This window comes from Morchella importuna, assembly GCF_003444635.1.
Source record: "Morchella importuna strain M04M26 chromosome Unknown Morimp01GS024, whole genome shotgun sequence".
Lineage (NCBI taxonomy): Eukaryota > Fungi > Ascomycota > Pezizomycetes > Pezizales > Morchellaceae > Morchella > Morchella importuna.
This window is the reverse complement of record NW_025763421.1, coordinates 683,164-696,471: the sequence shown is the minus strand read 5'-3', so window position 1 is coordinate 696,471 and position 13,308 is coordinate 683,164. Positions and strand designations below refer to the sequence as shown.

Below are 13,308 nucleotides of genomic sequence, written 5' to 3'. Positions count from 1 at the left end.
CTATCCCGCATAAACCTGCCCCCACAGCCATCTGCAGGCAGAGATCCTTGGGAGTATCGCTTGCAGTAGATGTTTCCACAACCAAAGATATTAGGCTTCTGTGTCGGACAAAATTAGAGTATAATGCACGTATATCCTCCAAATGGAATATAGGTTATCCCGGGTCACAGCTTTCATCGGATTATATCTGATAGAGAATTCTGTAATTCATTGGTAGGCACGGATGGGGCTGCGGACTGCGCGTGAGAATAGATATAAATATATTACCAGGCTTCAAAGCAAGTGCTAGCTGTTGGACTGGTAAACTAGATGTTAGTATCCTGTTCTACTTCGAATATTTTAGCGTTTGATGTGTACATGTAGTACTAGCCTTGACTCCTAGGCCTCGATCAATTGTATATCAAATAATCTACAATTAGAATATAACCATCATATCAACAAAAGCATCACTACGCACCGAAAACAACATTCAACCTCGAGCTACATACATGTAGTAACAATTGAAGAGCCTAGACCGTCTTATTTGACATTGCCACACTTCCATTTCGGCCAGCCCGCTTCCGAGGTTCGGGCTGCACTATGTCATAATAAGTCCCTAAAGCTCGAAAGGAAGCCTCTTAGGCCATTTTTTTCTTCTTTTTTCTAGAGTGAATGTTTACCGGCGGAGAAAGAGACGGGATCAATAATCTTCAATGCGTAGCTAGGTGATAGTGTGGTAGAGGGTTAGCCGAGACGGAGGACGAAACGTATTCCAATCACAAGCTCGGCATCCATTTGCCAGTGAAAAACGCCAAGACTTGACATCCCTTCGTCTCGCTCTACCTCTAGCTCTATATAGACCTATGTACGTCATGTACGTGGAACGATTCTTGTTGTTGACGGGTTGCGGCTATTAGTTTTGAATGTCATACAATAATATATATTACAGCGTGGAATAGCACAGAGCCCTTACTAAAATTCGCGCAGCATCTATTCCCATTGGCAGAAAGGAGTTCCTAAAGAAGACCAATAATTAGTTGGCAATTGTTGGAATCACTGGGATACTTCAACGACTAGCAAGGCCTTAATGAGGCTGGCTTTCCACTGTGTAGTAATTGACTGACAAAGATGACTGTTAAGTTGATAGAATAGTCTTCAAATCTTCATATGACGACCCTCTTGTGCCCACATGTTCTTTGTAATGTCTCAACCGTGTCTTCCGCAATATGTTGCATCATATTCTGTCTTCTTGCTTAGTCACCTAATATATGGCAGATGGTAAGGCTAACTAATTAGCTACGTAACACGAACATATCCAGTTAAACCCAAACTCACAGCGATAACATTTTTTTATCAGTAAGTGCAAAGGCACTTATTCGTAGGCAGAACTATAGGGCTTTTTATAGCAGAGAAGCTTCCTGAGTTCTTGCAGGATCGGATATCTAGTTTGGACCTGTGATAGCCTTTGGTATATCTTTTCGAATCAAAATGACGGATGTCCCTCTAACTGATCTGCAGCTGCCTAGCATCTGACAACAGATTCAATGATATAAATCCATTTTTTTTAGCGACTTCACTTACTTACGTAATTACTTGCACTCGGCACAGGACAGTGAACCATGTGAACCATGTGAACCAGGTCTATAATGCGACACAAGACACTAGGGATCTATAAGAGCAAAGTTCTAACTTACTGACAGATGTCTCAAGTTTAGATGAAGATGACATGCAGTCCGAATTCAAGTTGCAGGAATTGACCGGTTCAATTACACCCCTAGCGAAATATCTTGAGAATCTCGGGGCCGGGTCTATAGATCTAAATTCTAAAGGTGCCCGATGACGGAGAAAGAGCTAAATTCAGAGCCCGAGCTCAAGGCAGACAATAAAGGACGACATAATTTTCTTTGTTGCCAATCGATATGAGTAGCTATAATGTTTCATGATATCCAATAGAAATTGGGCTCCAATACGTATACTTGCATTTTCTAATACCTATTATTTATTTGGAGTACGCACGGAAGTTTATCGGCCTTGGGTGCGAATCGACCTACAATATTTCAAATAGGGCTAACAAGAAATCGCTCCTAATATTTCTCCGGAAGATCTAGATTCTAATATATATGGAGTGACTCTTTTCGGTACGAGATCTATGTTAAAACAAGTGCCTCTAGCTGTTCTGCTTGCCTTCATTTAGATGTATGTTCGTACTTGAGCTCCCACGTGGTCATTCGCAATTGAATTTATTTCGAAGCCTTATGCTGGCATGCAGAATCCTGGGAGCGCGGCGTATGGGCCGTATGGTGCTTCAAGCTCATTAAGCGCGCTAAATCCAGTGGTGTACAATTGTAGATTGTTCTACTGGTTAATCTTCGAGAATCTTGCCCTGGCCCAGTGCAGTAAATTTGGCATCTCTACTGCCAATAATCTTGCACATTGCGAAATGAAGATCGACGCCTTACTTCACGATCACAGGTCTAGGCCTGGCACCAGCTGGCCAGGCTAGGTAGTTGCATTCAAGGAAACGATGAATTTACACCTTTTCAATTCGTTTCTTATCACTAGTGACTCCAAAATTTTAAATAAACCTATGACGTCTTCCCTTCTCTAGCCCTATATTTACGCCCTTCTTTAGAGGTATATCGTCCGAGGTGCGCGAAGAGCTAGAGGCTTACACATGATATGTCTCACTAGCCACATGGGCTGCCACACAAATGCTCTTCAACGCCTGAAACACCAACGAGCCATAAACGTAGCCTTATTTTCACCACCGCCTCAATGCTTAAATCCCCTGAAGATCTATTTATCGAGAGAGGAAATATATCCCTGAAACGCCAAAGGGGGTTAGTGGGTAATATGCTGATGCGCACGCGCGCCAGAGCCGATTCGAGTGATAATCTATGATACAATGCTCTTATGACGAGAGAAGCCCTGCAAACACGCTACGTACGCTGGCCAATGAATGGAAAACTTTCGCGCTTATAATCATCGATTAGGAGGAGTCATACGATGGTGATGCGGTATTTTGTAAGACCTGTGTTGGAAAATCTCTATTTCTGACTACTCGGCGAGTTTTGAAAGTGCTTATTTGAAGGCCTAATCACACATAGCGCCAGGAGAAACGAGCTCGGCAACCAGCGGATAGTGTTTACTGACCAATTGGCTGAAACAAAATCTGTGACATCTATCTAGTTTCCGTTGGCTTTATTTGTCATTGAGTTGTTTTGCTAGCCACATGGAAAGCCTAATGGACTCCGGCTGAGCCGGCTGACGCTAATTATCGAGTGACTGTACACGATGGATACTATCATGGGTTATCACTCGTTTACGTGAAAGGAAATGAATATATTTATCAAATTACTCAAGAAAAGTTGTCTAGCTCATCGATAATACATGTGATACAGCTTCTTATTTTTTGATTGTGTTTATGTATGTAGTTTGGTGGCCTTCGTCCATAGCTATAAGCCAAAGTCCTCCACCAGCATTACCTATTTCTCTCTACCACTATATGTAATTTGCTTTACGCCCATGGAATTATTTGCCAAGATAACCGCAGTTGTCTAAAGCATTCTAAAAGAAATCTGCCACTAGAAATTTTAGGCCAATCATCAATTTTGAAAAATGCTGGTTGCTAGTTGCGGGTAGCAAAATTGATGGTTGAATGTCAATCCACATACAAAAATGGACCCAAAACTACTACATGTAGGTGCGGGATTTTCAAAATCGATCTTTGGCCTAAAGTTTCTACATACTCTCTCCAAAAGCGGATTCTGCATATTTCTAGATCCCTCCTAGATGATCAACATGTCATAAGCACAACTAGGTAGTAAGCTTGAAAGAGTTTTAATTGGTTTCCCCACTGGATGATTTTTATCCATCCTTTCGGTTGACTACATACATGTACCTACATTAGGTTCGACACTCAATGAGCTACAGTCGCCCTCCGCTATAACGAACGTGCATATTGGGCCATTTTTCGTTCGGTACAGCAGATTATTCGGTATTATTCGGTATAGCAGACTAAATTCTTTGCTGAAACAAAAAAGAAGCTGGCCCAAGTGGTTCGGTACAGCAAATATTCGGTATAGTGGCATTCGTTACATCGGAGGGCGACTGTACATGTACTCGGTGCACGTGGGCTTCGTTATCTGTCAATTTATGGCTGACTCAGGCTAGAGGCATAACGTGCGATCGATAAGAGGTTGGGAACGATCCCGTAAACCTGGTTGACGTGCTGATCCGTGCGGTAACACGGGAAGAGTGGTTCCTGACACGGTGACGTTTCTTAACGGTTTAGTGATCGATCATCGCCGCCCGAACAATTCAACTCTACTCCGACTTTCTAGAGACTTAGAACATCGTTTTACGAATCCCCAATTGAACTCTAACTCTAGGTTTCAATGCCCCAATACTGGTCTCGGAGTTGATACCAAGCTCTTCCTAGAATGAAGAAAACATGGCCGAATATGGAAAACAATCCGGGATTTAGGCGTGTGTGTCTACAAAGGTGTCCAGGCAGTTCAGGCGATATATAAGCCCTCATCAACCAGCTTTCTTTTAGTCCTGTTCAAACCCTCAAAGGGCTCCAGCTCTTTTACAGATAGAAACCCACTGAACCATCAAACCATCAATCCCAAGATGCTTCCGAGATTTCCGAACTTGATCCCCATCAAGCCAGTCTAAGTAGGTACATCTCGCATCTCTCCATCTTCACCCACTAAGGCTTGAGATATTTACTGAAACTGCTTCTATGAAGGCCCGCAAAGATCCACATCCCTTAGGTGCTCGCTCGAGATAAAGCAGGTCCCACCTTCCGGATTAATGGAGGTATCTGTCATCGACAGGGCACGTAAGGAACGGGATTCTCTATGCACGTGTGTCTACAAATTGAAACCCAACCTTATTGGCACAAATCATGTCAGTAGAGCATATAGTAACTCTCGGGGACGTACGTTGCTACAAAAAGTGCAGTCGGAGTTACACTGATTGAAGAGGGAAGGTGTGGTCTTGGCATTTAATGACAGACCAATCGGAGTCGCCTACGGAGGCACGCTTCTTTTTTCATGTATCACGACTTTGAGCCAGTGGCTGGTGGAACCCTAAAAGACACGGAAGAAAGACTAACCTTTTAGAATGCCACGTGCTTCAGTTCATGGGATCTCGGGAAATCCTCTTTTTCCCGCTGCCGTTCAGCTAAGGAAATCCGACGAAGTCCGCTCTGTTGGTTCCCGAGACACTGTCATCAAGTTGGCATGGGCGCGGGTGTATGGTGGTCTTGGCCAATATTTACAATCAAGGAAGCTGGAAGGTACATTAATTTACATGCCTGATAGGAACGTAACCATTCGGCTAAGTGCTTTTCGCTCTTTTATAAGCTGTTCCTCGCCCTCCTCCGCTGGAACCTTTTTTCAATCAGTCTTCATTCACTCTTCATTCATTCGTTTAGAGAATAATCGGGTCAATTGAATAGCTTGGAACAATGTTGAACGTCAAGAGTCTGTTTTTGATCGCGTTGAGCGGCTTTGCAGCTCTCGCTGAAGCCGGAAGGGGTGGAAAGGATGGAAAGGACGGAAGGAAGCCAAAGAATTTCATCATGGTGAGTTGCTCCAAGTTAATTCTTCTTTTTCTAAAATGATCGTTGAAGTTAATTGGGTAACATAGGTCATTCCGTAAGCCTTCATTAATAGCTAACCTGAAGCTTCAACACATGCTGATTGCATTTACAGTGATGGTTTCGGTCCTGCATCAGAAACTATGGCTCGTGACTGGATGCACTGGAACAACAATGCTACCGTCGACCTTCCCATCGATAGAATGATGATCGGCCAGGTTCGCACTCGCTCTAGTGACTCTTATGTTCCTGATTCCGCGTCCACTGCGACTGCGTACTCCTGCGGTATCAAGGTCTATAACGGAGCAATTGGTATCGACGATGACGTCGAGCCTTGCGGAACTGTTTTGGAGGCTGCAAAGGCCCAGGGATACAAGACTGGACTTGTCGCTACTAGTAGAATCACCCACGTATGTTTTTCTCCTCATGGACTGGATTGCGGGGCTTTCACTAAACTAATATGGTTAGGCCACTCCTGCCTCCTACGTTGCGCACGTCTATGACCGTGACCTTGAGTCCAATATCGCTCTTCAAGAGATTGGTGTGGGCCACCCTCTCGGTAGCGTTGTTGATGTTATCATGGGTGGTGGAAGATGTTTCTTCACTCCCCAGAACACCACCGGTTCTTGCCGTGACGATGATATCGATGCACTTGAGCTTGCCAGGCAGCGTGGCTACACTGTCTTTGGAGACAGGGCCACATTCGAGGAGGACGTTAAGCTCCCATATCTCGGTCTCTTCACTCAAGGTATATCGAATCCCCCACCTCAATTTCTACAATAAATTCTTAAATTTAATACAGATCACATGTCCTACGATATTGACCGCGATCCCGCTGTTGAACCCTCTCTCACCGAGATGGCTCTGAAGGGTATCAACGATCTTTACAAAGCTACCAAGAAATCCAAGAAGGGTTTCTTCATCATGGTGGAGGCATCCAGGATTGACCATGCTGGTCATGCGAACGACGCAACTGGTCATCTCCACGACATTCTTGAATACAACCGTGCCATGGACGCTATGCGTGAGTGGATCGATGAGCACGATGACTCTGAGACCGTCCTCATCTCCACTGCCGACCACGAGTGTGGTGGTCTTACTCTTGGATACGAGCTCGACGGTGCCCCAGACTACTGGTTTGCGCCAGAGCACTTTGCCTCCTCTCACGGTTCATCCGGCAAGTATGCCACTCTGTGGAAGAACTACAAGTCAAATGATACCTCTGATGCAACTCAGTACCTCAAGAAGTCGATCTACGCCCCCTATGGTATCATGGACCCCTCTGAGGAAGAGATCACCCAAGGTCTTGCCCTTCAGTCTTCCACTTCCAACTTTGGCCGCTTCCTTGCATTGGCGTTTTCCAAGCGTTTGAAGGTCCACTGGGCTACCGGAGGACACACCGGTGTTGATGTTACTCTTTACGGCCACGGATTGAACCACGAGAAGCTTGCAGGACAGAGGGACAACACTGAGATTGCCCACTTTGCCGCCGAGCAGTTGGGACTAGATCTGGAGCCTATCACCGAGAAATTGAGGGCTGACAGGGAATTTGTGGAGAAGCTCGTGAAGAAGCAGCCTGGTGATGCGGCGAGGCTGAAGGGAAGGGACTTGACACACCACCACCACTAGAGGGGTTGATCGGGATATATGTGAAGGACAATAAAATTTAATGTTTATGGTAGGATAGCACGGGTTTGTGCGCTTACCAGATTGCAAAATATGGAATGCTAGTAATTCATTTGTACCATCATGAATTTCATAACTAGATCATCGTTATTAAACAATTATTTATCTATCCATCAAGTGATTGACAATATATTGCCCAAAGACCATCCCAAGATTTTAAGATCGCGCAAAACCTTTTAACTCTTTTCTTGACAAAGTATCAAACAGGAAATACTACTACTGGCTTATCCTTATCATCGATAGTGGCCAAAATTGTTCTCGTACGTCTTGGTCTTGGCATGTCTTTGATATTAATTCATGTACAGTTATCCCCGGACCCATCTCCAGCTATAAACTCCATCGTGCTACTTCTGGGCTAGTCGCTAGTCAGGGCTACCCCTCAGCATCTCGACCCCGCTCTTTAGGCCCTGAGCCCCCCAGTTTTTCTGAATTGGGAACATTGGCTTCCCCGTTTCAACTTTCTTTAGACAGGAGCTGAAGAAGCCACAGTTGAAACAATACGTGGTGGGTTAGGGTTTCTTTTTTGTAGATTTTAGTTTTTATAGTTGCGATTAGCTAGCACTTTTGCGTCGAAATTCGACAGAGAAAGAAACTCACTCCTTTTAAAAGTAGGTCTGGATAGTTAAGTCATACGCAGAGGAGGGAAATTAAGACTTCAATTGTAATTGACTGTAGCTATTAGTATAATACGCAATAAGCTTCGAATGGCTCATGATCATTCAATCAGTTATCACTCCCATTGCTTTTATTCTATTATCAATGAAATTATCTTCCCAAAGCAAGATGACACAATTCGGTATGATCCAAAATGAATATAAGGATGGCTGAGCAATGACATCGAAGGGTTAGGGGTTGGGTTCTACTTCATCTTGGCACGCTGCCAAGGTCAAGTATCACCTCCAGCACAGCATCTGCTATGGGCGAGTGGTCTAGTGGATAGACTGCTCGTCAGGCTAGATACCGAGCGTACCCAGGATACAACCACTACACACATAAGGTCCTGGGTTCAAACCAGGGGTGGGGGTAGCAGCGCAAATTCATTAATAAGTCGCTGCAGTACCTTTTGTAGTTCTTGTTCTTTTTTTTCTTCTTATTGTCTTTGTACTCTTAGCGTGTCATCTTGCATTATGTATTATCGCAGAGCATATATACCTTTTCTCTTGTTTTAATCATGAAATATCACTCGATTCACTCATTTTGCGTGACAAATGATTGATTGATAAACTCATTTGCGTGACAATGTGGACAAATATTGTGCGTTTGGTTGGATTCGGTAAGCGCTTACTTCTGGTGAAAATTCCTGTTAATTATTCAAACTCTAGATGGCTTAGGATGTAGATTTCGGATCAAGTACGTCGGGTTCCAGTAGGAATGGATACCAAACAACGCCAGATGAATGTAATTGGCCTCCATGGTCGTGATCTTAGAGTGACCGGAGGGGCTCTATTGGCGACTTCATTTTCAAGATAGGGGGAACGGGAACCCATTACACCCACCAGAGACGGCCCGCGAGGCATGAGGAATACATAAAAGTGACTTGTTTAGAAGTAGCTATATTGGTAAGCGGCATACATACATGCCTTCCTAATACCAAGTCAGCTGTGCGGATATATCTGCAATTGCGAGGCACATAGTGTTCTGGCCCATCCATAAACACTGCTCATATACAGATATTTTAACAAGAATTAATTTATCGAAACATGCTGACCCTTTTTCGTGGGGACCCATCCATGATCCATATTAATTCAGACCTAAATGATAAAATTTGACAATTTAAAAATCCTTTTGACCCTACAAAAAAAGGTCAGCATTTTTGTCCAGTCGAAGATACAATACCATAATGAGTACTAGGTACTATGTAAACCACTTGTTTTATTAAAACCCCGCCAAAAGAGGTTCTAGAATAGAAATAAGAACTGCAAAAATAATATGCAGGTACCCTCAAACTGTCTTCATGCGTCACTGTGCAGCTCCTGTCGCCAGTACCACAATTACCGTTTGTGATTAAACGGCTCTTGACTTCTAAACGAGAGTAGAAGGATCCGAAGAGATATCTATGCGCACGCTTAATTAAGCTTCCGTCCGTTCAAATGTCAAATGTCGGTTTAACATTGCTGATATTAAGCAACTAGGGTGACTTACTATGTCAGCATTCCTCATGCTGTGTTCATTGGATCCATTCGCAAACGGGTAATCTTTCCGTTATGTGTGTACCCATTCGTGAACATGCGATGTACCTACCCATTCGACATTCATGAATACGCGAATGGGCCAGAGGGTTTGCATTGCATCACATGTACTGTACCGGACTGGACTGGACATGAGTTTATCAGAGACGATCATATGCAGAGTTTCTGGCGTGAGCTGACGGTGGAGGAGAGTTGCGGTCTACTCCATGAGATGATCCTTCACATGATTCTTCGGACGATAGGTTCCTAAATGTATATGTGTTGCGTGGATCCGAGTACTCTAGCTGTGTTTTAGGGCTGAACAGCTTTAACGAAGTGGCCCGAGCTTAAGAAAGCGCTAGCTCAGAAGTGAGGGACCACTACATGTAGACTGATGTAGTGTAGCCTAGGGCTCCAATCAAGCTTTGTAGCTAGCTCTAAATTCTAAATTTGCTGAGCCAATCAACATCAATAATGAGAACGTACAGTAGTACTCTTAGATAGACTTTTATATCAATAGCTACATGTAGCTATAACTACATGTATGTGCGCATCCGTATTTCTCTGTTGTACCAAAGATGTACTTATTTATATAATATCTATGTGCGATGTACCTATATATACAGCGCTCTATGATAGGCTTCGTGCACCCGCATGTAACTGGCCTTAGGCTTCTGTACACTGCAGCCAGCTCTACGCCCAGATCTACGAGTGGTATTCAGTAATTCCAATGCACTTCTAGCTAACCCCACAAAAGCCGGCCGGCCGGCCTTATAAACCGTTATATAGCATGACATTCAGCTAAACTCAAACAAAATACACGTCATAATTGTCACTAAGGCAACGTCTTATGTGCAAAACTTGCCCTATTTGCAAATTCTACTATATATCGATGGCTGTGAGAAAATCACTTGCCTATCTTTGAGCACTTTAAGGTTAATCAGCGTGCATCGTCTAGAATCTCTCATCTATAAGCGAATTAAGACGATTTTCACGTTATGGGTATCTCGAACTCCCATTGGATTTCTGGAAGGCTACCCCGAGTGGATACAACGGTGACGGAATACCCTTTGTATGACCGGGTCAACTAGACGAAAAGACCCACCGGGCCAAAACCCATGGAAGATCTACTGAGGAATCAAAACCAGGGAATCAAGATGGAATTTGATTATTTCATGGTATCAACCAAGATCACAGGGCATCACTCAGATCTCTTTTAAAGGATCGACATGTTTTGGTCTCTACTGATCGGATTTACTGCGGAAAAGAAGAAAGAAAATACGATATGCATCTACATATGTCATACCACATGGCACCTCATAACGCATTGATCACTTGCTACCATGATTGGTGAGAACTGCGGTTCTTCCAGGCCCAAACACCAACCTTCCTGTCAGACTAGAGCACATACCCCCTGTTGAACCATGTTTACTCGTAGCTTTATAGCGTTTCCGAACACGACCAATATTGCATGACATACGAAAAAGCGCCAAATCCACCTTTTTGTATGTCATGCAATATTGGTTGTGTTCGGAAACGCTATAAAGCTACGAGTATGTGATACTTGCCATCCAGGCAGTCTAATTTTAATTAGATGTAAAGCGACCTAAAGTCGGGTAGATACTTTACTAGAGTACGTACTCTAGACACATGTATGTACAGGTACCCGTGAGACGAAGTTGACCTTTTGTGTCTAAGCTTTATTGTCGATATTGTGGAGGTACATATAGTTCATGCATGAACTGATTGGACCCAAAGATTTTGGAGAGAAACAAAGAATCGCATAACGGCCGAGACCATTAGATGCTCATCTTGTCACTGACACATGTAATCTGATATTATCACCCTTTCGTCTTTCTCAACCACTTTCCAGCGCAGAAAAACCCATAAACGGTAAACACAACCACCAAACAAAACCTTAGGCCAGTAGTCCAAATAAATATGTGGATCTAATAGCTCCCGGGGGCGGGCCGCACATTTGAAATAGCGTCAGGTCTTCCAAGGGCTGGGGCAACGCACACTAGAAAGTTATTAACTCTACAGCATTCGGTTATGCTGGTTCTAGGACCAAGCGAACGATTCCCAGCGTTAACATCCAGTTAAAACAGTCCGTTGATAGGATCATTTATATACCCTAGTCGAGCCTAGCTAAAGATGAGATCTCAATTAACCTTAGAAGCAGATAGTAGTAAAGATCGGGGTCCCGGATCCGGATCCCTTGGTGATCTACCCTGCAAGTTGCGGCTAAGAAACTTCAGCTGCTTTATCACAGCAACCAAGTCTAGGTTGAGTACCTACCCGTAAGCAGATCAGTAGCTCAGTAGCTCGGACCGAAGTAATCTACAACTTTATCCCTCTGATTGGTCAAGACTCAAGTGGATTGGGTGTACTGGTGGATGACCTTGTGATATTACGTGGTCGTGATGCATAAATATTGTGGCTTCGGCTTCATGAGACATCACCCAGCCCACCCACATTAAATCGACGAAACCCAAACCACCCCCGGCTCATAGGAATCTATATGGTTTCGCTAGCAATTGATTGATTTTGCAATTCAGAATGGTTAACCACGGGGGGGGAAATTGAAGGGAAACATATATGTAGTGCGTAGGCAGAGGAGAGTGCCTCCCCTCTCCAAAGGTCCTTTGCCTCGGCGCCTTGCCCCGCATTTCAATCCCCACTCAATGTAGATTTCCTTCTTTCTTCCCGGCACACACACACGGAGGGAGATCATGCATATCATACCTACCTGCATAAGTAGAAGCAGAGGGGTGCACTAGTAATATGGGTAAAAAGTACGAGTAAGAAAGTCTTCATGTAGAGCAGGTCGAGTAGAGTAGGTATCGGAAAATGCAACACGCATACGCGCTAAAGTACCAACAAATATGGCCTCACATGTACCTCTCACAAATGAGGCAAGAAGCTTAAATATTTGAGTTTAATTAGAGAGGGTAAGTAGAGATGGATGTGCAAAGCACACCCCTTCGCGAATTCGCAAGACGTCTTGCACGTCAGAAGGGGGCGTGCGCCTGTCCAGCTACGCCAATTGCGTAATGTGGGTTGTCAGATAAGGTCTTCTGTTCCTCAATTGCATGTAGGAAGAAGTGCGATGTGCGAGCGGTCGGGGAACCTTGAGGTAAATGTTATGTACTCTACTCTCTTCTAGCTAGTAGATCAGTATGATTAGTAATGTTAGTGAGGTCATTAGGTCGATGGGTTCTGATTGATATGAGGAGAGGCGCTACCTGCCTACAGTAGGTGGGTGATTGTCCTACCTGAGATCAACGATTAAAATGGTGTTCTGAACATCTATCAGCCTCCTTCGGCCGGGCGGTATTCCCTTTACTCTAAAATGGCAGTACTGCCGTGGTAAGCGTGGGTATCCCTAGAATAGTCAAGAACCTAAGGGTCCTTCAGGACCTTAGGTGACTTTAATTTGCCGATTCAACTTTCAGGCTTCAGCTTAGGCGAACTCCAAGGGAGTTCGTGATCCTTGACATTGTTTTCTCAAATGTGATCTCTGCAAGGCATGCAGGATTCCCAGAGTGGAGTAGCTAGAGTAAGTACATGTAGTAGCCTACCCAGCAGATTGATCGAACGAGAGCTGATGTTCAGTCCACACTGGTACTAAAGTAATAGTTTACCAGCGGACAATTGCAAGGCGAGATCTGAGAGAGAGAGGTAGGGAAGGAGGGGAAACAGCAGGGAAAAAAAAGAAAGAAAGGGAACAATATGCAAAGCTCGACTCCGAGTGGCCCGAGAAAGTTGACGATTCGATTGGCGTCGTCGTATCAATTAACCTACAGCTAGTAGGCATGGGGACCAGAAAAAGCTTTTGGGCAGCCTAAGAGCCGAGCCGGACCTGAT

General features: G+C 44.2%; 2 protein-coding genes across 2 annotated transcripts; both read left to right on the top strand.

The window, feature by feature from the left end:
* Nucleotides 1-4,442: 4,442 nt before the first annotated feature.
* Nucleotides 4,443-7,216, top strand: LAJ45_07604 (uncharacterized protein; the record flags this gene model as incomplete). The annotated part of the gene is made up of 5 exons (XM_046117160.1): nucleotides 5,456-5,572; nucleotides 5,638-5,645; nucleotides 5,703-5,997; nucleotides 6,056-6,335; nucleotides 6,390-7,216. 5 exons carry the CDS (start codon nucleotides 5,456-5,458, stop codon nucleotides 7,214-7,216), a joined length of 1,527 nt encoding a protein of 508 aa, XP_045969805.1.
* On the top strand, nucleotides 5,110-5,422 carry LAJ45_07605 (uncharacterized protein; the record flags this gene model as incomplete). The annotated part of the gene is made up of 2 exons (XM_046117161.1): nucleotides 5,110-5,284; nucleotides 5,352-5,422. The coding sequence occupies 2 exons, from the start codon at nucleotides 5,110-5,112 to the stop codon at nucleotides 5,420-5,422; spliced, it is 246 nt and encodes an 81-aa protein (XP_045969806.1).
* Nucleotides 7,217-13,308: the final 6,092 nt, after the last annotated feature.